Source organism: Ovis canadensis, chromosome 19 (genome assembly GCF_042477335.2).
Source record: "Ovis canadensis isolate MfBH-ARS-UI-01 breed Bighorn chromosome 19, ARS-UI_OviCan_v2, whole genome shotgun sequence".
Taxonomy (NCBI): domain Eukaryota; kingdom Metazoa; phylum Chordata; class Mammalia; order Artiodactyla; family Bovidae; genus Ovis; species Ovis canadensis.
Window position 1 is genome coordinate 39,636,868 of NC_091263.1, and position 25,285 is coordinate 39,662,152.

General features: G+C 35.9%; 1 protein-coding gene across 3 annotated transcripts in view; it reads right to left on the bottom strand.

Moving 5' to 3' along the window:
• Window positions 1-25,285, bottom strand: part of CNTN6 (contactin 6) — a 174,108-nt gene that overhangs the window by 9,059 nt on the left and 139,764 nt on the right. For all 3 annotated transcript variants that reach the window (XM_069562587.1, XM_069562588.1, XM_069562586.1), the window contains 8 exons: window positions 14,214-14,389; window positions 13,733-13,850; window positions 12,971-13,129; window positions 12,702-12,851; window positions 9,890-9,960; window positions 7,360-7,594; window positions 7,132-7,247; window positions 5,125-5,311 (listed from right to left, as the gene is read on the bottom strand). In XM_069562587.1, coding sequence (XP_069418688.1) covers window positions 5,125-5,311; window positions 7,132-7,247; window positions 7,360-7,594; window positions 9,890-9,960; window positions 12,702-12,851; window positions 12,971-13,129; window positions 13,733-13,850; window positions 14,214-14,389 — 1,212 coding nt within the window. The remainder of the gene's footprint in view (window positions 1-5,124; window positions 5,312-7,131; window positions 7,248-7,359; window positions 7,595-9,889; window positions 9,961-12,701; window positions 12,852-12,970; window positions 13,130-13,732; window positions 13,851-14,213; window positions 14,390-25,285) is intronic.

Here is a 25,285-nt window from a genome sequence, read left to right on the forward strand (position 1 = left end):
TATAAGCAAAATTTAAGAAATATTGAAAGAAGATGCTCATGAAAGAAATTAGGAATTACAAGAGGTTTTATTCATTTTTTTAATGAAAAAGAAGAGGGATGCCAAACTTCACTTTATACTTTCTGACTCTCATCTCACTCTTCTCTCACCAGATATATTCTAGCACTATAGCACTTGGATAAAAGTACTCCTTGTTAATGAAATTGTTTTCAAAGGATATGTCTCACACCCTTTGATGAGCTGAACTCATGTGAGCACTAAGACAAACCACCAAAAAAGTTCTTGGCATTTAATCAAAATTTCAGTCAAGCCCATTTGTAGGACCAAGTGGGTCAATTGAACACATCTCTTGCTACTGTGTCTAAAACAAGTTTTCTGCTTAAACACATAGAGTAGGTTAGCATAAACTATCATATGGTTGATTTAGGATGCATGAGCAATCAAACTATCAAATTCAAGGTAAAGAAAAAAACTTTTATTTTTAAGATTATATGTGTGTGTAATCTGTACGCAGGTCAGGAAGTCATAGTTGAAGCTGGACAAATAGGGAAAAGAGTATGTCAAGGCTGTATATTGTCACCCTGCTTATTTAACTTATATGCAGAGTACATCATGAGAAATGCTGGGCTGGATGAAGCACAAGCTTGAATCAAGATTGCTGGGAGAAATATCAATAAACCTCACATATGCAAATAACACCACACTTATGGCAGAAAGCAAAGAAGAACTAAAGAGTGTCTTGATGAAAGTGAAAGAGGAGAGTGAAAATGTTGGCTTAAAGCTCAGCACTCAGAAAAATAAAATCATAACGACCCAATCAAAAAATGGGCCAAAGAACTAAATAGACATTTCTCCAAAGAAGACATACGGATGGCTAACAAACACATGAAAAGATGCTCAACGTCACTCATTATTAGAGAAATGCAAATCAAAACCACAATGAGGTACCACTTCACACCAGTCAGAATGGCTGCAATCCAAAAATCTGCAAGCAATAAGTGCTGGAGAGGGTGTGGAGAAAAGGGAACCCTCCTACACTGTTGGTGGGAATGCAAACTAGTACAGCCACTATGGAGAACAGTGTGGAGATTCCTTAAAAAATTGCAAATAGAACTACCTTATGACCCAGCAATCCTACTGCTGGGCATACACACCGAAGAAACCAGAATTGAAAGAGACACATGTACTCCAATGTTCATCGCAGCACTGTTTCTAATAGCCAGGACATGGAAACAACCTAGATGTCCATCAGCAGATGAATGGATAAGAAAGCTGTGGTACATATACACAATGGAGTATTACTCAGCCATTAAAAAGAATTCATTTGAATCAGTTCTGATGAGATGGATGAAACAGGAGCCGATTATACAGAGTGAAGTAAGCCAGAAAGAAAAACACCAATACAGTATACTAACACATATATATGGAATTTAGAAAGATGGCAATGACGACCCTGTATGCAAGACAGCAAAAAAGACACAGATGTGTATAACGGACTTTTGGACTCAGAGGGAGAGGGAGAGGGTGGGATGATTTGGGACAATGGCATTGTAACATGTATACTATCATGTAAGAATTGAATCGCCAGTCTATGTCTGACGCAGGATACAGCATGCTTGGGGCTGGTGCACGGTGATGAACCAGAGAGAAGTTATGGGGAGGGAGGTGGGAGGGGGGTTCATGTTTGGGAACACACGTACACCCGTGGTGGATTCATGTCAATGTATGGCAAAACCAATACAGTATTGTAAGGTAAAATAAAGTAAAAATAAAAGTTAAAAAAAAAAAGAAAAATAAGATCATGGCATCTGATCCCATCACTTCATGGCAAATAAATGGGGAAACAGTGACAGACTTTATTTTTGGGGGGACTCCAAAATCACTGCAGATGGTGACTGCAGCCATGAAATTAAGACACTTACTCCTTGGAAGAAATTTATGACCAACCTAGACAGCATATTAAAAAGCAGAGACATTACTTTGCCAACAAAGGTCCATCTAGTCAAGGCTATGGTTTTTCCAATAGTCATGTATGGATGTGAGAGTTGGACTATAAAGAGAGCTGAGTGCCGAAGAATTGATGCTTTTGAACTGTGGTGTTGGAGAAGACTCTTGAGAGTCCCTTGGACTGCAAAGAGATCCAACCAGTCCATCCTAAAGGAGATCAGTCCTGGGTGTTCACTGGAAGGACTGATGCTGAAGCTGAAACTCCAGTACTTTGGCCACCTGATGAGAACTGACTCATGTGAAAAGCCCCTGATGCTGGGGAAGATTGAGGGCAGGAGGAGAAGGAGACAACAGAGGATGAGATGGTTGGATGGTATCACCGACTCAATGGACATGAGTTTGGGAGTTGGTAATGGACAGGGAAGCCTGGCATGCTGTGGTTCATGGGGTTGCAAAGAGTCGGACATGACTGAGCCACAGAACTGACTGATATCTGTGTGTGTGTGTGTGTGTGTGTGTTTGTGTGAATTTATATAGGTAGCTCTCTGTATGTGTGTATCTCTGGGTTCAACATTAGCAGATTCAAACAATTTAAGATTGAAAATGTTTGAAAAAAATTCCAGGAAGTTTTAAAAAGCAAAATTTTAATTTGCTGTGTGCTATTATTCCCCTGGAGAAGGAAATGGCAACCCACTCCAGTATTCTTGCCTGGAGAATCCCATGGATGGAGGAACCTGGTGGGCCACAGTCCATGGGGTCGCAAAGAGTCGGACACGACTGAGCAACTTCACTTGAGACTTGAGACATAGCATGTACATTGTATTAATATTTGCAATTGTCTATGTAACATTTACATTGTTTTATGTATATATAAGTAACCTAGATTAGGTGATTTAAATATACAGAGGCTGTATTAATATGTAGGTAATATGCAGATTCTATGATATTTTATGCAAGGCACGTAAGCATCCGTAGATGCACCTTGAACAAATCCCCCTTGGATACTAAAGGACAATTGTATATGTATGTATATATAGATGTATGTACATGATTTTAAATGCATACCATGTGTATATCTATACCTTTTTGCTAACTAGTTTATTGTTTGGGTCTCAGCCCACCTTAAACTGGTCAATGGAATTAAAGTAATACAAGATCATTGGCTTGAGTATTATGTCACCGATTACACTAGAATGTCTGTTAGTTTGTCACAGATCTGTCAAATAAGAGAGGTTTATTTCATACTACATTTCCACATTTCTAATTACTCTTGATTTTGCCTGAGATAGAAGCTGAATTATACAGAAGAATTTTGTGAGTTTGGCATCTCTCAATCAGCTATAAAGAAATATCTGGGCAAATCTGAAACCTCTGATTGATTGGAGATTTCCATCAGATTTTCAGATTAACTGAAAGAGGCTAGACTCCATAAGGGCCATAGAAGCAAATAGTTCATACAGGTGTATGGCAATGACTTTACCAACCCAGTCAACATAGAGTAAATCAGGAAGACAAATTGAACCACATCTTTAGCTAGTCAGTTCTAGAAAATTACATATGACTTCAGTTCAGTTCAGTTCAGTTCAGTTCAGTTCAGTCACTCAGTCGTGTCTGACTCTTTGCGACCCCATGAATTGCTGCACGCCAGGCTTCCCTGTCCATCACATCTACGTTAAAGTAGGGGATTGAAGGAGAACTGGTTTAAGAGTTGTTGATCCACACAAACTCTTCCGTTAAAATGGACTGATAGTGGAGGGTTTTGTTCATCTGTTTGTTTCCTGCTTAGCAGTTTCACAGCACTTTGTATTTTCCAGTGTGCTCCTATAATCAAAACCTCATCTGTGCCTTACTGGTAATTTGAGAAAACAGTGAGGGCAGAGGACGTTTCCATTTAACAGTTTAGAAAATTAAAGCAGAAAAATGGAATGTTTTATCCTGTACCATGTCATGAGTCAGTGAAGTACATAGAATTAGAACACAAGTCTCTAGCTACTGGCTGGTGTTACGGACACAAGTGGATAATACATCCTATAATCAAAGACCTATTAACTGAGATGATTCCCAAGTTCATTTTGGACATGACCAATGTATCTATATGGAAAAGAACTTTGATTTTCAAACTTTTTAAACCACCTATTCATTCCCAATACACAGGACACAAAGAATACAGTATTTAAAGGCTTATTCTATTTTTTCCTGTTTGTTAGTAGCAGTGCATTCATATCTTAGTCATTCTCCAAATTTCAGTAACTATATTTGTTACTCTTTTTCATTGGAATTTAGAGACCAAAGAGTGTGTTTCAAAAAGCCTGTTTACACAAATAATATATGTTCATCTACAATATATAAGAAATACATAAGTATTATTCACTTATAAAAAAGGATAAATTGCAGTTCTTACAAAGCTGCATCTGATCAGACAATTCCCTGTTTACTACTTTGACGCATATAATAGAATGTTTGTGCAGCACCAGACTCATTCATAGGACAAATACAGCAATAGTCAACTATTAATCCTTTATTCAATAGGTCCTATCTTTGTGAAATATATTTAGTTGATTGTTAAGAGAGATAAAAAGAAGCAAAAGAGTTAATTCTTGGATTTCAGAGGCTTTCCAGTAATTTGCAGTGATATCATAGAAGGAAAGATCTAGGTATCTGACAGTGTAGGAATCACATCAAGACTCAAATGGTAAGACAAACAAAAACAAACAAAAAAACCTATTTAATAAGCATTTACTAAAGTATGTGCTGGACACTTTCTGTTAAGTATCTCTTTCAATCTCAAACAAGGCCCAGTGAGAAAATCAGTACTACTTATTCTTCACTTTACAGATGAGGGTATTGAAACTAAAAGTTTAAATTAACCACTTAACATCCGCAGAATGGGAGGTCAGATTTTGAACTCAAATTGGAAGAGGGCATCAGAGACATTGTATTCTCTGTCTTTCATCTACTCAAAATATTTTCTCTTTTGCAACTCCAGAAAGATCAGAACAGTTCATTCTGGTTGTTACCAGAAAGCTTCAACGACTATCCAGATTTATACGCCAAATCCACTGATCAAATAAAGCAATCAGTAAAGTGATGAGGTGGGATGAATGAAATGGAAATTAAGCAATAAAATACTTCTTATTCTAGGTGAATTGTGGTCCCTAGAGTATGATGTATACTTACGGGACTTCTTGGTGGTAACGTTGACTGGAGGGCTTGAGGGCCCTGTCCCAGCAGTGTTATAAGCTCTCACAGAAGCAAAGTAGACGGTGTTAGCTTTCAGGCCTGTGATATTTTTGGTTGTGATGTTTCCACTGACCCTGATTTTGCCAATCATGGATTCTTTGGAATCATCTGTCCAGTATAAAACCTGCTCATTAAAAACAAAATACAAGCAATTTATTGTTTCCTAATAACTGCCAGCCACAGCGGTGTATGGGAAGAAGCCAGGAGTGCAAATAAGGGGATATTTTTCAATTAAAATGGTTATACAATGACAAAAAAATAATCAAAGTCCAAAATTTATATGGAAGAAATAAAAAATATGAAATCACAATGGAAATGAAAAAACCTATTTTTTTTAGATTATCACAATAAAATATTTCATGAAATATCTAAAGGGTAACAGCTTTGCCCACCCCCCCCCAAAAAAAAGTGAAAATTGAAAGTGTTAGTCACCCAGTCGTGTTTGACTCTTTGCAACCCCATGGACTGTAGCCCACCAGGCTCCTCTGTCCATGGGATTCTCCAGACAAGAATACTGGAATGGGTAGCCATTCTCTTCTCCAGGGGATCTTCCCGACCCAGGGATCGAACCCGAGTCTTCAGCTTTGCTGACAGATTCTTTACTGTCTGAGCCATCAGAGCTGAAGCCTCAGGTATACAGTAGTAAGTCAGAACAAAATAAGAGTCATACTTTCAACGAAAGACTCACATTATGATGCTTTGCTATTGACATTTCTTCCAGAGTTCTTTGAGTCACAGATGAATTATTAATTCAGCATATACTGATCCCTTCCTATACATTAGCACTTGTTTTAAGCAAATTGGAAAAGACAAGAAAGAATAAAGCATAAGGCATGCCTTTGTGTCACTTATAATCTAGTTAAGATGTTAGAGCACATATGTGAAAAGAAAGCAGAGGATGCATCTGCTGAAAATCATATGGAAATAAATGGTATGACTTTGAAAACATATAAAACCAGAAAATAATCAGAGAAGAGTTAAAGAGCAGGGGAGAGTAGAGATGATCTTTGAGAAATAAATAGGGTTCACTTAAAGAGGTATGGCCTTCTAGGACTGGAGTGGCAGAGGCAACTACAGAAAGTAGAACTTTCTGTTTGGACAACAGGGTTCATATGAAAGGAGAAAAATGGATGAAGGCAAAATCCTACTTGCATTCTAACACCAAAGCAAAGTAAACCTTGTTACTCATTTTTGAATCATTAGATTAGCAAGTCAAAGAAGAATAATTGATTAATAAGTCCCATCTATTAACTTTGTGAGAATGAAAGACTGTACGTTTGAAAAGATTTGTTTCACTCTATATAGACTATAAAGGCAGATTAGGAGAATGTAAGCTTTGTCTTGTCACATAACTGCCTTTTCCAAGATGACTAGCTTTTTTCAAGTAATGCTCCAGTTTAAGATTAGGTTTCCCGGTAAGATTTGTCTATGGTTTCACATCACTAAAGATTAAATGCTTACTTCTCCCCAAGAAACAAACATGACTGTAGCTTGGATAATTAAATAAGATAATCACCTGATGACTTTTAAAATGCTATCATTTGTTAATTTCCTTGCTTAGGATCACCTGGAAAGATCCTCTTCATTAATTCCCCTCTGTAGCTTTAGACACTCACTATCTTATAGTAAGGGCCTCCTGGGTTGGCTCAGTGGTAAAGAATCCACCTGCAGTGCAAGAGATGCAGGAGACACAGGTTCTTTCCCTGGGTCAGGAAGATCTCTTGGAGGAATAAATGGCAACTCGCTCCAGTATTCTTGCCTGGAAAATCCCATGGACAGATGAGCCTGGTGGGCTACAGTCCATGGGGTCACACAGAGTCAGACACAACTGAGCACAGAATAGCACAGCTTATATTAAGGACTAGGTTGGTAGTATAGGGTTGTTGAACAGAGCTATTGCTAGCTGGCATATTCAGAGTGCAGAGTGAAATTACTGTGGATTACCTCATACCCCAGAACTCTTCCAGTGTTTCTATTCCAGGCAATAGCATTCCAGGAAACCTCCATTTCTGAAGCAGAAAAGCTCTGAACAGAAGTTCCCCTTGGGGCCAGTTGAGGTTCTACCATCCAGAGAAAGACACAACCATCTTAAGCAGAGTGGTTCATAGAAAACAAATGCAAAATATACATACAGTCTCAAGGAGGACCATTCCAGTATTGACTACAACTTACCATCTTCCCCAGAGTAGATAATGGATGCAGTACTCAGGGGTCCTTCTCCTTCCTTATTATATACACCCACTTTGACTTCAAAGGGAGAGAGAGGGATGATGTTTTCATTTCTGTAAATAAACCTTGATGACTCTACAGATGGTACTCTTTCCTTGGTCCAGGTTGTTGAGCCTACTGGCCGCAGCATGACGATGTATCCAAAGTCCTCTCCATTCTGTAGTTCTTCTGGAATTGACTTGGGCAGAAGTGATCAGTCACTGAGTATTTACAAAAATATTTTGTATAGCTATTATAATATTGACTGATTATTTGGCATATCTTTTATAGAGATAAGATGGATATTTACACTGCTTAATGAAGTTATTAAAAAATAAAATTTCTATTGAGAATGCCAATTAGAAAAATGATCCCAATTAAAGATACTCAGATAAATAAGTGAAAATTTTAAATGGAAATGTAAAACAGGTTTTACATGCTTATATCACCTTCCCTCCCTGCCACTACCTTTGGCAACCACAAGTCTGATCTCTATGTCTGAGAGTCTGTTTCTGTTTTGTCAGTAGGTTTATTTGTGCCATATTTTAGATTCCACATGTAAGTGATATCATGATCATTGCATTTCCCTTTTTGAACTACTTCACTTAGTATGATAATCTCTAGTTGCATCATGTTGCTGCAATGGGCATTATTTTGTTCCTTTTATGGTTGAGTATTATTTCATTATATATGTATATATATATATATAATATATATATATACACACACACACACACACACATACAAAGAAGATGCATACACACACACACACACACACACACACATACTCGCCACATCTTCTTTATCCATCAGAATCTCTGAATGCTTTAAGTCCTCTGCATTATGGAATTTGAATATGAAACATAGGTGTTTGGGGGCAATAATAAATAAGCTTAGAGCGAGCAATAAGTAGAAAACGTACAGTAGCAGGACACTGAGGCAGTGGAAGCTAAGAGAAAATTGAAGCTGTAAATTGTACAGAGAAGAGACAGAATTTAACTGTTAGTCAAGTAGAAATCTGGATGTAAAGTAAATGGGAAGAACTGAAGGACAAGCAGGAGGAACTGTAGGAGCTGGGGCTGGATTATCAGAGTAGCTGATAGCAGGATAGGGCTACTGTTCTCAGAACAGTGATGGACAGTGTTCCAGTTCTTCATTTAATCTGTCTGCTTAGCTACTGAGACTTTTTTCCATTCTCAGTATTTCTCAAGTAGCTTTAAAACCAGTTCAGTCAGTTCAGTCACTCAGTGGTGTCCAACTCTTTGCGACCCCATGGACTGCGGCACATCAGACTTCCCTGTCCATCATCAGACAAATGCCTGAGAAAATTCCAAAGGGGAGAAAGACTTGGACAGTGTATTGTGGCAGAGTAAAGACAGGCCAAGTGGGGACTCATTGCACCTCTACAAAACATGGAACAAAGGTGTATGTTTGCTGAGAGCAGATGTGAAACCCATGTAGGAAGCTGTCTGTGAGCACCATTAAAAGGGACTATCCACAAACAGTATCTAAGGAGAGAGACAACCTATAACTGAAAATCTGGTCATGGGCCACCAGACTTCAGTAACTGAGGAGACCTTCCAACAGCCTGCACCAAGAGATGACAACTAGAAGGCCCCAGTAGGGCACCTCCTGGACCTTTCCCACCACCACCAACAACAAAAAAGAAGGCAAAACAAACAACTGGTCTCTGAAATGTCAATTAGAGTATACCAAAGTCAAATTACAAATGACCATCAATCAGAACCATTTCCGTCCATTACCTCTTCTCCCAATCCTAATTCACTATAATTCTGGAGGAATTAGCTTGGGAAAGGAGAAATTGAATAGCAGAAAGAAGGAAAGGGGAGAACTGAATATGCATTCTCTTTCACAATATAGAATTCCTTGCCTAAGGCAGATCTGAGCATCTGGAAATGAGAAACTTTAGACTGGTTGAACATACAAATTATATGATAATAAAACAGGTTGAAAAAATTTTAAAGTACAAAAATCAACCTACCTGTTAATACTTAATAATGATGATTACAAAAGCTATGCTGTCTGCCTAAGCTTTCATCTACATGCAGGGAAGAACAAATTGGAAGGATTTAAAGAGCAATGATAGGGAAAGAATTATTTTTTAACTGCATTCTGTTGAGCCTAACTCATGAATATTTTAGAGGTAATAAATAAAATCATTTCTAGTTCATCAACTAGTAATACAAATGCTACTGACCCACCATCAGCAGACATCGGGCTATGTTTCTTATTTGGGAAAGAATTGTATTGAGTTAGTCAACACAATTGTTGGGGGGAAAATACTCTCTTACTTGGGGGAAAAATACAAAAAATTTCCAATACCTCCTCTAAATTATGCATCATCAGGAGTCTCTCATACCACATATTTTTATACACTCAATAGTGATCAAATAAATATTCTTTGTTTTTCAATATTCTTCCTGGCCAGCTAAATCTTTTTCCCTCAAAATAACTGAATTGGATAGAAAATTACCTCCCAAGTAATGATGAGTTCAGACCGACTTCCTCCTCCTCCATTGATGTTTGTTGGTGCCACGGCAGGGACTAAAAGCAACCAAGAGAAACGTAGGATGGCAGTTATTAAAGTATTTTTTCATCATGAAGAATTTTATTTTTGGATTTCACCTTAAAAGAATCGCACACAAGCACATTATGAGAGAGTCTCCATTTCTAATAAACATAAATTATGTTTACACATATCCAGATTCCTAAGAGAGAGGACACAGTGTTTGATACACGGGCACACTGGCTCCAAAATCGAGTAACATCATGTGTTTGACATTATTATGCACCATCTACTAATTGGCAAAATGATGTTCCATTCAGATGGAAACAGCAACACTGCTGATTAAGTGCCTAATTATACAGTTATGCTGTAAACAAGTTACTGAGGCAGTCTATTAATTAATTTTTTTCCAATAAACAAACTAAAATAATTTTCCTTTTTGGATATTTTTATGTTTAAAAATGAATCCTTAAAATATATCAATTAAAATACTCTTGGTTTATAAATTTCATGTTTGAATCTCAAATCTTTCACTACAGAATAGGACCTTTCCTCTAATTTTTCACAATCAATGTAAGAAGATGTTCTCTGATCCAGGATGTAATTGAGAGAATTACCTGGGTTTAACTTCAGTACCTAAGTTTCAGTGGTAGAATAATACAGAGACTGATCATGTTTACAAATTAGGAAAATAGACATCCTTCAACTATACCTTTGTAAGGACTAGTATAATGAAATATCAACATTTCAAGGTAAATTGTAGAATTGACGACAACTGTGAGCATGAGTGGAGTAGTGTAGTGTGCAATCAGAATAAAGTTTTACTTTATACGTGTTGAAGTGTTAAAAAGCACTTTTCCTGAAATATAATAAATGTATGCTAAATCTGTGATAAAGATACTATTTAAAGGTTGGATTATATGCAATTATTTATATTCAATCATTTTTAATCAAAATATGCAATGTTTAATTGCTCATTTAAAATTTTTCTCCTACCATGGGTACCATTCAGATAAATCTAAGCTACTTATTCTTTTTATTCCCATTTCATACATATTTAACTCTATAAATGATATAAGGATATAATAATCTCCTTGCCTTTTTAAATAGTAACACCAAACATTACCCACTTTCATATTCACATTAACTCTAACTTTGCCTATTTTGATCTTCAGAATTTATTCAAATGATTACCTTATATCCGTACTCTATTTTCTAAGTCTTCCAATGCCTTTGGCCAAGTGCAGTGTGAATCAGAATAGATTCTATAGTTGTAAGGATTTTTAGTACATGATAGCTTTACAGTGACATACTTTAGGACAATTAAATAGTTCAGATGTATAAGATAATTATTTTAAATTATGCTTTAACTCTTTCAAAGTCTTCAAAGTAATAGCAGTTCCTTCTTTTATTCAGTTTTCAGATGAATCATACTAATACTAAAACCATATTGAGGAATTATTTTTGATGATACCATCCCTCAAAAAAAAACACATCACATTTCAGTATGATTCAGAGATTCAGGAAAATCATTATAAATACCAAGTTTCATTATGCTACTGAAATGAGAGTATCAGTGATTAACAGAAAGTGACATTAAAAACTTTATTGTAAACCTTTAGAGTCAGCATCAACACTGCCCAGAGCTACCATAATACAAATCAGCTTTAAACAAACTAAACTGAAGCTAGTATCCAGAGTCATGAGGCACATGTCTAGATTCACAGAAGGTTGTTCTGTGATAGGGCTTGGGAATTTCTATGTTTAGACATTTCACTGTGTCAGGCCTTTTCTCATTTAGGTTATGGACTACTGTTATGGTGAACGCTGGAGCTTAAGTCTGAATGTCTGGTTTTTAATACTGACTGTCCAAGATCATCAGCTACATCCTGGCCTTCCTTTTCTTCTATTAAAGACTCACCTCTTGGCTCTAAATTTTTTTTAGAATGATTTAATTTATGATATCACTATCAAATATATTACTTTCCAGCCCCAGTCCTATAATAAAATGACTTATATTACCTTTAGTTTAAAAAATGATTTATTGACATCTGACAGTTGTGCACACTTTTTCTGAAGTAATTTGTGTGTGTTAAACCAAGCCAGCAGCAGCATGATCCTTCATAGGTGAGTGGATAAGAATATGAACTTTTTTGGCTAGATTCATTGAGATGATCAAATGTTACCTTGGATGTGAAAGTTTGAGTAGAATAAAGAAGATCCATTGAAAAGAGTTTAAGGTGTGATTTCCAAGGCAGGTTCAACTTGTATTCTGCTGTTCAGCAAAACACTTGATGCTCAATTAGCGCTTCTGTTAAATGAGTTTAACATTCACCTCATTTGCATGTGGAAAAATTTATAGTATCACTCATTGAAGCTGGAAAGCTAGGTCAGAGTTGAAAAATAAATGGAAATGTGTGGCTGATTGAACCAACAGAGTGGTAGTTAATTCTTGGCTAAGATATTGAATGAAACAAGTGGTAGCTTATTTACAGTTACAAATCTACAGATTCTCTATTGGATTTTGGCTAGAAAATAGATGAGAGGAGAGCTTTTGAAAAATTCTTATTTTTGATATACCTTCTTAATCATCTTGTTTTGAATTCACTTTTTGGGAGAAAATACCCATTGCTCTGTGCACATAAAAATGGAAAATAAGAACCACTGGTTTACTGCTTCTGATTGTGGACCAAAAATGCTACATGACTTTTCACTTATCATCTTTAGGAACTATATCATAAACAATCTCCTTCATCTTTAGAAGACATTGATATCTTACCTGATGCTTTGGTTCTTAACAACTCTGATGGCTTGCTTGGTTCTCCAATCCCAATGCTGTTCCCAGCAACTACACGAAATTCATATTCAACCCAAGGATTCAAAGCAACCACTGTTGCATTGAATGTCTTACCATTGAGAATTTCTGGAACTGAAAAGAAGGTTATGCTTTAGGCAATTAAATTGGCACTAATTTTAAAAAATCAACTATTTAATCAAAACAAAACAAAATATCTTTTAGAAAGTCATCCAAAATCATGCATCACTTACCTGTAGAAACAGCCTGCCAACCCACAGAAAATGGTGTCCGAGCCTGAATGCTAAATATTTGAATGGGGCTGTTATTATCTGAGCCTGGTCTCCAGCTTAGTTGACAAGAAGCACTGGAAATATGTGTCACTCTTACATCCTCTGGGGGACCTGGGGGACCTTAAAAATATGTTTTATGATGACTATATTAGAAATCATTAAATTTGTGGATTTGGGACAAGGATATTTGATCTGTCATGCTTAGAAAATAAAATATCGAACATAATGTATTTTAGCACATTACTTGTGATAAAAACCCTATTAATTCAGCTTACATGGTGAGAGATTAATTTAGAAATGCTTCCTTTGAAGATTAGAAAATGCCAGTCATGGGATGGTTGAATATCATCCAATAGAGAGCTAATCTCAAAAACTGAGAACCATTCTCACCCATTCCTCTCTCGAAAGCTAACTCAAATAAATGCAACTGATATGGAGAAGTTCAAAAACAAGAGTGGTTTATTATGAATAGAAAGCATATCTAAGTTTTAGGGAACAATACTGCTAGCTAAGTCTGGTCATTCCTTATAAAGAAACAAAACCTACTCAATTCAATGTTCATATTTGTAAGTCACACCCTGGGGTGTTGGAGTTTAGGAAAAAAAATTGTGCTGTTTATTTTACTGCTTTATCATAATGTGGTTACTCAAAAATCTACCATGTACATATTAATGTCTTTGTGAATAAACAGAGTTCTCATCTATTGTCACCATTTATGCTTACCTCTCACAATGATATCACCATCAGCAGATAAACTTTCAAGAGTTGTTTTTACTGTGCATAGATATTTTCCTGAATGATTTAACTGAATATTCCTTATCATCAAATCCCCAACAGAGTCCTGTAGATAGAAAGGGAAAAAGGGATAAAAACATAATGACACCCAGCAGGTCTCATTTTTTTTTTTAAGCTGGATAAATATGAAATAAGAGGCACCTCTGAAATTAGGAGATATACCAGTATCATTATAGTTTTTCTTACTTGATCCCTTTTATTACCCCCTTTATTATAATTGCATCTAGAACACAAGCATTTCTATGAGAGACATAAAACAAAATAAATCAAAAACAGATGCAGCTTTGTAAACAGACAGTGAGTGATTATCCATGCAAATAAATATGGGGATAATAATTATGAACAATGTTGATTCATGTAAAAAGGCTTGATTCACTTTATTAAGCACTTAAAAATTTCAGCAACTTACTCCTCCAATCCTCTCAAAATGAGCCACTCCTTTTTTAAAGTCTATGACATCTCCATTGAAAGACCATACAAATACAACTTCAATGGAGGGGTCATGGGACACCTGGCAGGGTAGGACTATACTCTCGCCAACTGTAACATCCATTTTGGAAGGTGGAACGGTAATAACAGTCCTCTCTGTTGAGAAAAAAATTATTGTTTTAAAACTTTATAAAATGCTAGCATATAGCTATAAAATACATATTTAGAATCATTGTGCCATTGTTTGAAATTATATAAGTCCAACATGAAGCTCTACTATACTCAATAAGAAAAATTATATTCCCACTTTTCAAATATTTCTACATTATGCAACATAAGCTATTACTTGTAAGAAAATTAAAGACACATTCTCATTTATACTTAATATTAAAATAAGTTGAAACCAGGGACCTCAAAAGACAACATTCACTACACAGAGAGTGCATCACACCATTGTTATTATTGTTTTATTCTGAAATTCCAGGCAAAACCTTGTAACCCACCAAATGGTTACAACTCTAATTATTTGATTAATTTCATATACTATAAACAAATTGTGTTCCTAGGTACATAATTACAATAGTTCATATTAAAATTTATAATCATAAGTTTATATTTGCCAGTGTGAATACTACATATTGATTTCTGACATAGTTGTGATAAAAAATTATATTTTAGATAAAAGTGCAACATGAATAGGAAAGATGTAATTTTTTTAATTTTTCATCCAGAATTTTTAATTTTAGAGTTCCACATCTATCATAAAAAAATTTGCTTCTAGAAATATGTGTCACAATATCTTGCTCTACAATCATTGACCAGTTTCAAAGGACAATTTGAAAGGACACAAACAGATTTCCAGTCGGACTCAGGAATTCTATGGTTAAAATAGACTCACAGTGATATCATTTTTTATACATTTTATACCAAACTACATAATTTTGATTTTAGAGCACTAAGAATTTACCAATATTCAATATTGGTAATATTCAATAACCATAAAGAAAAAAAAAAACTTGGACACACACTTGCATGTAGCTATGCACTATCATGTATGGATGTGAGAGTTGGACTGTGAAGAAGGCTGAGCACCGAAGAATTGATACTTTTGAACTGTGGTGTTGGAGAAGACTCTTGAGAGTCCCTTGGACTGCAAGGAGATCCAACCAGTCCATTCTGAAGAAGAGCAGCCCTGGGATTTCTTTGGAAGGAATGATGCTAAAGCTGAAGCTCCAGTACTTTGGCCACCTCATGCGAAGAGTTGACTCATTGGAAAAGACTCTGATGTTGGGAGGGATTGGGGGCAGGAGGAGAAGGGGACGACCCAGGATGAGATGGCTGGATGGTATCACTGACTCGATGGATGTGAGTCTGAGTGAACTCCGGGAGTTTGTGATGGACAGGGAGGCCTGGCATGCTGCAATTCATGGGGTCGCAAAGAGTCAGACACGACTGAGCAAATGAATTGAACTGAACTGAACTGATGCACTATCTTACCAAAGTAAAATATATTCTAAGGGATTAATATTTAAGAATTAAGAATTTTGGCAATTATATTTTAAAAATATTGTACATGAAGTTTCAAAACAGTTTTAAAGCAAAATGAAATTAGGACCCTGGAAAATCTCTTTCTCTAAAGATCACTCATAAGATAAAATTTAACCTTGTAGGAGGTAGGCTAAAATCTCTCCTTTCATTCTGGCTTCTCTGTATTGCTCAAGAAATCAAAGTAGCACTGAAGTTGAATGTGTATATTCGTACAATGAGTTTGCCACTCTATTTTACCAACAGAATGTTCAAGTATTGTTCTAATATTTTAAAAGTTGTGATTGTTTTCTTAACAATAAAAAAGCAGGAAGAAATAATCATAGGCTTTAAGGTACACATAAATAAAAGAATCATGGAAAAATAAAAACACATATTTCTGAATATGATGGAGGAAAATCTAACCCAATCTATATTAGATGCATCTTCTTATTTTTACATATTAAAGATACTCTTTCCCTTATTATGTTAGATGCACGCACTTTTTATTCTAATTATTTCTGGGGAAACATTTCTAGAATGATTTTTAGGGCTAAATCCATTCTTAATCCCAAGCCTTCTTCATGGGTCTCCCACAAAGAAAAGATGAACAATATCACGGTTTCAATAATACTTTTTAAAACTAGAGAATATTTTCCTTCTTATACTATCTTTAAAAAAAATATTTCAATAACATCTTATTTACACTCATAGGAGGATGAGGTGGATAATTCAACGTGCTGGTAGAATATAACTGCTCTGATTTAAAGTTTTAGATCATGCAATTAAAAATAATTTTCAAACATTAAAAATGAAAGCCTCTCCTTTTAATTATGGCACTACAAGTGACAAAATTAGACAAATCATTTCCTATATACATAGCTCACCAGAAGTATATTAATGATGACTAAAATCCATGCATAAGAAATAATTTATTACAATGTTCACATATTTTCACTAATTAATTCACTTATTAAGTAATATTTATTGAGCAACCACCAAATTCCAGCTGTCTGCTAAGTAAAGGAAATAAAATGTAACATTAAAAAAACTAAGATCATGGCATCTGTTCTCATCACTTCATGGCAAATAGATGGGGAAACAATGAAAACAATGACAAACTGTATTTTCCTGGGCACCAAAATCACTGCAGATGGTGACCAGAGCCATGAAATTAAAGACACTTGCTCCTTGGAAGAAAAGTTATGACAAATCTAGATAGCATAATAAAAAGCAGAGAAATTACTTTGCCAACAATGATCCACAGAGTCAAATATTCTTTTCCAGTAGTCATGTGTGTATGTGAGAGTTGGACCATAAAGAAGGCTGAGAACTGAAGAATTGCTGCTTTTGAACTGTGATTTTGGAGAAGACTCTTGAGAGTCCCTTGGTCTGCAAGAAGATCAAACCAGTCAATCCTAAAGAAAATCAGCCCTGAATATTCATTGGAAGGACTGCTGCTGAAGCTGAAGCTCCAATACTTTGACCACATGATGTGAAGACAGGACTTATTAAAAAGACCCTGATGCTGGGAAAGATCGAAGGCAGGAGAAGGGGATGACAGAGGATAAGATGGTTGTATGTCATCACCAACTCAATGGACATGAGTTTGAGCAACCTCAGGAGATGGTGAAGGATAAGGAAGCCGTTGTGCTGCAGTCCACAGAGTTGCAAAGGGCTGGGCACGACTGCGTGACTGAACAACAACAAGGATGAAAGGGGAATGATAAAAGCACCAAATAAATATGATGCAATGTGTGCCTTCACAGAGCTTTATATCTAAAGCAACAAGCTGATATTAAACAAATCATGCTCAGAAATACATAGCTATGACTATGATGAAAAGTGAGAATGTTAGTTACTCAGAGTTGAGTCCAACGCCTTGTGACCCTATGGACTGTAGCCTACCAGGCTCCTCTCTCCATGGGATTCTCCAGGCAAGAATACTGGTGTGGGTAACCATTCCGTTTTCAAGGGGACTTTCCTAACCCAGGGATTGAACTGGGGTCTCCTGCATTGCAGACAGATTCTTTCCTATCTGAACCACCAGGAAAGCTCTGTAACTGTGATAACGTCATATATTAGAAATAAATAATTCTATTAAAACAGTGAATGCTGAAGGATCATTTTTTTAAGAAAGAGTTGTTTTAGTTGACAGTAAAAGGCAAGTGGATTTCCAGGTAGTGAGTGGGAAGGAATCTGCCTGCCAATGCAGGAGGCTCAAGATTCAATCTCAGTGTGAGGAAGATCTCCTGAAGTAGGAAATGGCAGCACACTGCAGTATTCTTGGGACAACAAAGGATTGGACATGACTGAGCACACATACAAAGAAGGCAAATAGGAGTTACCTAAGTAAACATAACTGGCCGGAAGAAGTAACTTTATTCACTATGCAGGCAGGAGCATTTACAAAAAATCTGTGTAAACAAATATAGCTTGTGAATACAAGGCAGCCATTTTGCTAGAAAGCAGTGTTGGAGGGTGAACAAGGAGTGAAATTGAAAATTATGATAGACTCAAAATGTAAGCTTTAGATGTTCTTAGGGACAGCTATATAATATGTGGATTTAAAAAAAAAACATAGGGAAAATGCACTTTGCTAAATATGGAGAACTTTGCTTTGAAAATAATATACGTATTACCTATAAAATGTAACAGAGTAGCAGTGATACATGAGTAAAAACATAAGCATACAAATTGCAAAAAATGTATTTTTAGTTCATTTATATAATTCATTAAATAATAATACTTTATTAATAAAGTTAAATCCTGATCATGATTGTTTTCTCACTCTTCTGTAAATCTATTTATTAGGTCATCAGAATTTACATTTTTAGTAATTTTATTTTCAAAGTGATTGACATCAATTGCTCATGGCAAATATAAAATTACAAATGCTTTCTGAAATTTTTCTTTTAAACTTTGCAATATGTTTCTGTTGATGCACTTGTTATAGAACTCTTGAGAGTATTTTATAGGTGTGACAATATTAGAATAAACTTCCAATGAATTATTTTGAAATGTTGAATCTTAGAAGGTCTAAAGATAATGATTCTCGATTTAACTCTTTATTTTTTTTTAATTTAACTCTTTATACAAATCCATTCTGCTTAAGTCTGGATTTAATTTTAGATGTTTATCTAAACAGTGAAACTTATATTCTCTGGACACATCCTGTAACTTGTGAAGGTTTCACAAGAAACTGAAAGTGGCTTAGTGGTTTATGTATAATCCAAAATGTTTAGGTATTCTACTGCTGTATCTCCACTTATGAAGAAACACTCATTAATAATTGGTTTACCTGAAGCTTAGAATAAAAGTAGTATTTTTCCCATTGGGTAAATTAATATTTATATTTGAATATCTATTTCTAAGCCTCTGGATATTAGCTTTCTAGTGTTGCACACATTTTCACAATCATGCATGCTAAACTTTGAAAAATTCATGTTAACTATGATATGCTTTACTACAATGTCCATATGTAGGATTTTGTTTCATAATACTTTACTGACAAAATTTACTGGCTTGGCCCTGATGGATCCTGTCTTGGTGCTCAGGCTGAAGAGTTAACATTTGTACAAATGGCATTTGACATCCCCTGAGGACAGATGGGGTAGCTGACCTCTCACTGTGGATCTGGACATTGACTACTTTCTCATTCTCTTGCTCTCCTGAAGCCCTTGCTGTCATCCTCTGATGTTTCCACAGCTGCTGCCATCATCACCTGAATCCATGTAGCCCCCCAGGTCCTGAGATGCCACCCTCCTCTGGCCTCAGCTCTCAGCACTCACTCCCATGAGGCAGATGGGTGCACATGATACCACCTGTTGTCCATGTATGTTGCCTGCATGGTGCACAGACCTGAACCCGTTTGTGCACAAGCAGCTGCTGCTGAGCCGTAAAAACTTGTTTGTGCTTCTCCCCAGCATATCTCCTCTGCTCATGTGCATGCTCTACTGTCCCTGTAGATTTTTCACTTACAAAGTGCAAGTTCAGAAACAAAGTGATCAAGGATTTCAAGACAGCGACTATAGAGCATTAGACCAAACATGAGGCAAAACTCAGCATGGGATCCTGTGTGACTGGGCTGCACAAGGCTGAAACCAGCTCCAGATATCCTGTTAAAAAATTGCTGATAAAATGAGAAGCCTTGGAAGTACAAAGCAGAGGGAATAAATGGCATAGAGACATCCTAGTTTCTGTGGGGTGAAAAAAAATGGATTATATTTAAAAGAAGCTTCTATGTAGGCAGACTTGTTATCCAAAACAGGGAATGCATGATTATCTGAACACAGTTGCCCTGTAAGTACCCTCCTGTGGGGGTGAGGAGGAGCATGGACAAGAACGCTGATAACTACTTTATTCTGTCCTCACACCACATGCGGACCTGCCCTAATCCTGTGTAGGTGGCTCTCCAACACCCACAAGGCTGCCAATTGCTATCTAAAGAGCTCCCTTCTGCAAGCGCCACAGTTCTATCTCTGAACTAGAAGTGAGTATCCCGCAGAGACAAAGTCACACTTTCAGAGAATGGAAGAATGGTTCTCCAGCAGAAGAAACATACACAATTTTTATACCACTTTAGGGAAAGAACAGGAGTAGCTTTAGTTCATTAATAAGTTCAGACTCCTCCTTTGCATACACTTTAGCTTCTTAAGAAACTAACATTGGAGGAAAAAAATTAAAGCTATTCAAATCACTCTGGTGGAATGGGGGGATTTACATACACACTTCTAGTGTACGCTTTTCCTGGGAATGCATTCATTCTGGCAGAGTAGGTGCAGTAAGCTGAAGCTCATTATTAACACTGAAATACTTCTTGGTATTTGTGGAAAAGTGAGATAATTAGGGCCTGAATTATAATGAATTAAAAAGGAAGGATGTCGACTGTGCTAGGCTCTATCATTTGTAAAACTTTGAAATTCTTTAAGGCTCTTTCTCTGAAACAAAATAGGGGGATAGTAATTCCTTTTCATTTCACATAATTATATTTTTCTTGCCTATTCCTTAAGTATTTATAGAAATTCTGCTGTAGTAGTTTAAAAATTTAGCATGAGTTTCCTGGAGACTGTGTTCAAAATGTGAATTTCTCTGCTCCCACAAGAATTACTGATTCAGCAAGGTTGCAGGATTTTTAGAAATGGATTTTTAACAGGTGGCTTCTTCAACTGATTTTGATGTGGTCAGTCCAGGTCCATGCTTTGAGAAATATTGCCTTAGGTTTTGAAAATTGAACCTGAATTTTCTATTTTAGGAAAGTCCAAGCTATGTAAACTATATTGTCATAAAGCCACCAATGCCTTGGTTTCAGGGAAAAAAATCATATCCAGTGATTAGTGATGTTTCACATGATAAACCAAGATGAACTTCTCAGGCTATTCAACTATAATTAATTCTGTATACTTTGTTTGCTTTTAGAGTTTTATAGTACATTTTAGCATATTAAAAGCTCTGAATATTCCTTCATTAAAGAATGTTTTTAAAATTTATATAATTCTAGATTTCTTGCACTTACTAGATATGGAACATTTTTTAATTCATGCAACACCTCTTAATATATCTTGAAATATAAAGAATTCTAAGAAATAAAGTTTGGAAATATGACTTTATGGTTAAAGAGAGTTAAAATACACACACATTGGAGAAGGAAATGGCAACCCACTCCAGTACTCTTGCCTAGAAAATTCCATGGATGGAGGAGCCTGGTGGGCTTCGGCCCATGGGGTCACAAAGAGTCGGACACGACTGAGTGACTTCACGACATATACATATATATGTATACCTGTATATGTATGTGTATTTAGCATGCATAATGCATATATAAATATATATCTATGAGAAAATCATGTAAAATTTAACTCTGAAAAATGTTGGAGTAATTGTAGATGAGAAAATTGGTTTATTGTTATGTTAAAAAGATCCTCTTATCATTTAAAATACATTCTGCAATATTTATAAATGGAATTATAATGTTTATGATTTTCCTTGAGATATTTGGGTGGATTTGGGGAAAGTAGGTGAGGGTATAGATGAAACAAAGTTGGTTATGAGTTGATCATGATCAACCCTGATTCACGAGTACATTGTGTTCCTTATACTACCTTCTTTACTTCTGATTTTTTAGTAACAATAAAAGAAAGACAAAAAGAAAATGATGGGGATAATGAATATTTACATACAGAAGAGGGAGGCACTTTTCCATTCAGCTTTTAGAGTGATGACTGACCATTTTTTGAAAGTTATTATAAGTATGAATGGCAAGAGTTAATGAAGAGTTTATAAAATAACAGAATTTTAATATTTACTCTTTTCAATCTATTTCAGTGAGATTTGTATCATATGAAAGTAGCTTGATATAACAATCCTACCCTTGAGTTCAGTTCAGTCGCTCAGTCGTGTCCGACTCTTTGCGACCCCGTGAATCATCCCTGGCCAGGGAGCCAGGCCTCCCTGTCCATCACCAACTCCCAGAGTTCACTCAAATTCACGTGCATTGAGTTGGTGATACCATCCAGCCATCTCATCCTCTGTCCTCCCCTTCTCCTCCTGCCCCCAATCCCTCCCAGCATCAGAGTCTTTTCCAATAAGTCAACTCTTCATGTGAGGTGGCCAAAGTACTGGAGCTTCAGCTTTAGCATCATTCTTTCCAAAGAACACGCAGGACCGATCTCCTTTAGAATGGACTTGTTGGATCTCCTTGCAGTCTTAGGGACTCTCAAGAGTCTTCTCCAACACCACACTTCAAAAGCATCAATTTTTTGGCACTCAGCTTTCTTCACAGTCCAACTCTCACATCCATACACGACTACTGGAAAAACCATAGCCTTGACTAGATGGACCTTTGTTGGCAAAGTAATGTCTCTGCTTTTCAATATACTCTCTAGGTTGGTCATAACTTTTCTTCCAAGGAGTAAGTGTCTTTTAATTTCATGGCTGCAATCACCATCTACAGTGATTTTGGAGCCCCCCAAAATAAAGTATGACACTGTTTCCACTGTTTCCCCATCTGTTTGCCATGAAGTGATGGGACCAGATGCCATGATCTTCGTTTTCTGAATGTTGAGCATTAAGCCAACTTTTTCACTCTCCTCTTTCATCCTACCCTTAAGAAGTGTAAAAAAAGACGTTATAAAATCCATAATGCTTTTGATGAACTTTACTCAAATTCACATTGTCAAAACAGACAGTGATATTTTCAGAACACATCTTTAGTTAAGAGCACCTCAGGAGACATGAAAACTATCATCAAAGTACTTCAGAATTGTTTAGCATGATTTCTTTAAATATAAGTGTGGCTTGTTCCTATGTGAATGGCAAAACACACTATTACATATCATGATCCTCAGGTATATTTTTACAAGCCAGGGATGGCAATCCATCATGTATTGGTCTTTTGAGCATCTAGGAAATACTACTTTGTGTCACTATTTATTTGTTTCGTTTGTAGTTTTAACTCAGTGAAAATCTCTGTCTGTGAGTAATAGTCTTTCAGTGACATTGTTCAGAATAACAATGGCTCAGGTGATTCTGAAATTATCAACTTCTCTCAAAACACTGACATATCTTAAGAAAATCACCAAATCTTTCTCCCTCTGTAAACATGTGATTCTGGCTTTACTTGTCTATGACATTATTGAAAATGTTGCTAAGATACCAATATAAAGGAAACTAGCATATAAATAGCACTTAAAACAGGTGATGAAATTCTCTGGTATTTTCTCTTATTAGTTAACTTGTAAAGACTAGAAATTAAAAGTTTAAATTTGAATCCTGTTTCTAATTCCTCAGAATCTCAATTAGTCTCATATGAACATATTAACTCTTCCCATTGCTTTTATTTTTTTTCCTTTTTTTTCTTTTTCTTTTTTTCTTCTTTTTTTCCCATTGCTTTTAATTTCTTCTTCCATTTATGTTCTTTTCTGAAGATTTTAGTGATGAATTTTCTGAGATTTTGTTTGTGTGAAAGCATCTCTGTTTTGTCTTCATTAAAGAGGATATCTTTACTTGGAATAGAATTTTATTGTATCGTCTGAAAGACTAAGGTTAGAAAGGTATTTCTACTATCTTCTTGAGTCCTTTAATTCTCTTGTTATGATAACTGTCAATGTCTTTGCTATTTGTATTTTTTTTTTAATTGGAATGATTTTTCCTCTCATTTGGTTTCACTACTACGTGCTTATTTAACTTTTCCTTTGTGTTTATCCTAGTAAGGCTCATATGACAGATGACTGCTATCATTTAAAGTCTGTTTTTTTTTAATCTCTGGCAAATATTTCTTCAAATTCTCCACCCCTCATTTTATTTCTCCCCTCTCTGCTTCTTTTGGAACCAAGATTTCATGTATGTTAGAGCTATTCACTGTAAACAGTATGTTCCTTATGTTCTTTTTTGTCTTTCCTATTGCATTTTTTTTCCATTCTGGATATTTTCTATTCATATATCCTCCTCTTTACTAATCTTCTTTGAAATATCTCTTTGGCTGTTAAGTTGATCCATTTTGTTCTTAATTTTAGCCTTTGTACTTTTCACTTCTAGAACTTCCAATTAATTTTGCATACCATTTCTCTTCTGAAATTCTCCATCTGGTTCTCTCTTTGAAAAACATACTAATCACAATTGGGGCTTCCCTGGTGGCTCAGCCATAATGAATCTGTCTGTCAATGCAGGAGACACAGGTTTTATCCCTCGGTGTGGAAGATCCCCTTTGAGAAGGAAATGGCAACCCACTCCAGTGTTCTTGTCAGGGAAATCCCATGGACAGAGGAGCCTGGTGGGCTAGAGTACATGGGGTCACAAAGCATTGGACAAGACTTAATTACTAAAATGACAGATAATCACAATTATTTGAAAATCCTTGTATAACAACTTCTACCTTTCTATCAGTTGTGATGTCTCGTTACCTTCTGATATTTCTCTGGGTTTGGGTCATTTGGTCCTGGCTCCAGCTATTGATAATAATGTTTTATGAAATATCAGGCACTGTGGCTCAAAATGTAAATATTTTCATTTTGTTACATTTTTCCCAAGAAGACTTACTTTTTAAGCAGGAATTTGGAAAAAGAGCAGAATCTGGTCAGGAATTGATCAAATTGAGTCTGCAGTCAGTGACTTTAAATCCTGGACAATTTTGTTCTGTTTTTATTACTAGGGCATGGTCCCTTAGGTGACTTGATTTAAGACTGAATTGCTTAGCTGACCTCATTCTGTTTGGTTGATTCTGAGCTCAGCTTTTTATCTTTCTGGCAGTGTGAGACTACCAAAATTTCTGTTTGAGATTTTTATTTAAAAAAATATTTTTTACAATATTTGTGATTGATATTGATGTGACAATGCTACTTCAACTAGTCAGGACAGAAGTTTATCCATGTTATTAATGTTTTATAATAGATTATGTGTAGTGTTGGGAATATTTAGGCCATTTAACAGCTTGAGCAGTATGATGATTCATGTCATTTGGAGAAAGAAGTGAGTGCTCCTTAGGACAGATGTAGAAACTCTTAATGAGTATAAAACTATACTAATTGTTTA